This window comes from Nestor notabilis, unplaced genomic scaffold (genome assembly GCF_000696875.1).
Source record: "Nestor notabilis isolate BGI_N333 unplaced genomic scaffold, ASM69687v1 C15065449, whole genome shotgun sequence".
NCBI lineage: Eukaryota > Metazoa > Chordata > Aves > Psittaciformes > Psittacidae > Nestor > Nestor notabilis.
Window position 1 is genome coordinate 1 of NW_009951057.1, and position 1743 is coordinate 1743.

Below are 1743 nucleotides of genomic sequence, written 5' to 3' on the forward strand. Positions count from 1 at the left end.
TTTTTTTTTTGTAAATACAATCAAAGTTATTTCATTTCAGTTACTTCTCAGCAATGCTTTAACTTCCCCTGTGCTAATTAATTTTCATCTGTTTGCCATTCTTCTGATGTTTTATATCTTTTTTTTCTGTTGTTGTTTTTATACTTTATGAGCACTCATAGGTGACTTCTACAGTAGATTTGTCAGTATTTGAAGTACTTTCTCTTTACCCATCTCCTTTTTCTAGTTACAGAGAATAGGGTGGAATCTGCTAACTAGTGCTGCGTAAGTAGTTCATCAGGGAAAAACATTTAACTGTAAAATGTTGTTTCAACAGGCTGTTGAAAATCCCACATCTACAGAAATCCAGGACGTATGTGCAGCAGTTGGATTGAACGTGCTGTTAGAGGTAACAAAGGAAAAAAAAAAAAACTAGTTACGTTTTAGCCAGAGAAGGTTCATTTTTTAGTGCAATACCTGCTTGCTTTTTAAATAGGTGAAGTTGGTTGCTTTTTTATTAGGGAATGAGTCTGGGTTTCTAGAGAGGTAACCTTTTGCAGTTCAGTTTCTGAAGTAATCACTAATTTAAAACACTGTTGAATTTTCTAAGAATTTAGGTCCTCATCTAAGAGAGTGACTGGTACCCAAAACCAGAATCACTTTGCTTTTCAGAAGTCTACTATAGTCAGATTAGTGCACTCCTCCTGTGAAATAGCTAGTATCAATAAGAAGCCTGTGACATTTTAACAAAAATAGAGGCTGGATTATCTCCAAGCAGTGGGCCTCAGACTGTGACGTGTGACATCTGTCTCTATTTATCCAGAAGGGTTTGTGGCTGAGGAGATGAAATAAAAACCTGTGTCACTGCAGTCCAGACTGGTGGGGAGGTGGAGCAGTCCCTGTAGCAGATTACTTGCTAAATTGTTCGGTACCAGTACTGGTTGCAGCAGTGCTTTTGAAAACTGCGGTGGCTAAGTAGTGGGTGACACTGTTGGTGAGCTACAGTTATGGTTTACATCCGTTAGTATTCCAGGCTGCTATGACTTAGCTCAGTTATTACAGTACTTTTATAACAAGTGTTTCCTTTTGTATGACAGAAAAATAAGATGTATCCCAGAGAGTGGAACAGAGATATGCAGTACAGAGGTAGAGTACGAATCCAGCTCAAACAAGATGATGGTAATCCATGTTTACCTCAGTTTCCAACACGTGAGTACCTGGCTTAGGCACTTCATCTGTTAATAAAACAGAAGGACTTTGTTTATTTTATGTTACCGACTTGCTTAATTAGCTTTACTCTTTCAAATTTTACAACTTCATATTAAATCTCTTTGCCTGTTTTAGTCAATCAGATCAATCCTTTTGCTTGTATAAGTCAATCAGATGCAGCTGGTGTGTGAGCATTGAGTGGGATTTGTAAAATGCTGCTGTCTTTGATCCTGCTATTTCTTCAGCAGTTGCATTGGAGGGAATTGTGGGGAGTGTTGTATGATTGCTGTGTTGTCTTACTGTTTTGTTGACAGTTAAAACAAAGGATTTGGTATTAAAATGGCTGAATTCAGTCTTTTTCTTAGGTTACAGACATCAGCTAGGCATCAGTATGGATGCCAAATTGATGAAGTACAATACTGAGTTCAGCTGAGTTTTCTGCTGGCCATTTTCATAAATTAACAATGGAGCAGCTCCCTTTAAGTAACAGGAATAGTTCATCTTGAATGACAAGTAATGTAATGTTTTGCATTTTTCCTGAAAACTAATCAGTGT

The 1743-nt window shown here is 37.4% G+C and overlaps 1 protein-coding gene across 1 annotated transcript; it reads left to right on the forward strand.

The window, feature by feature from the left end:
• Positions 1 to 316: 316 nt before the first annotated feature.
• SRP19 (signal recognition particle 19kDa) lies at positions 317 to 1188 on the forward strand (the record flags this gene model as incomplete). The annotated part of the gene is made up of 2 exons (XM_010023025.1): positions 317 to 388; positions 1077 to 1188. Coding segments are annotated over 2 exons (184 nt in total), but the record flags the coding sequence as incomplete, so codon positions are not given.
• Between the last annotated feature and the right edge of the window lie 555 nt (positions 1189 to 1743).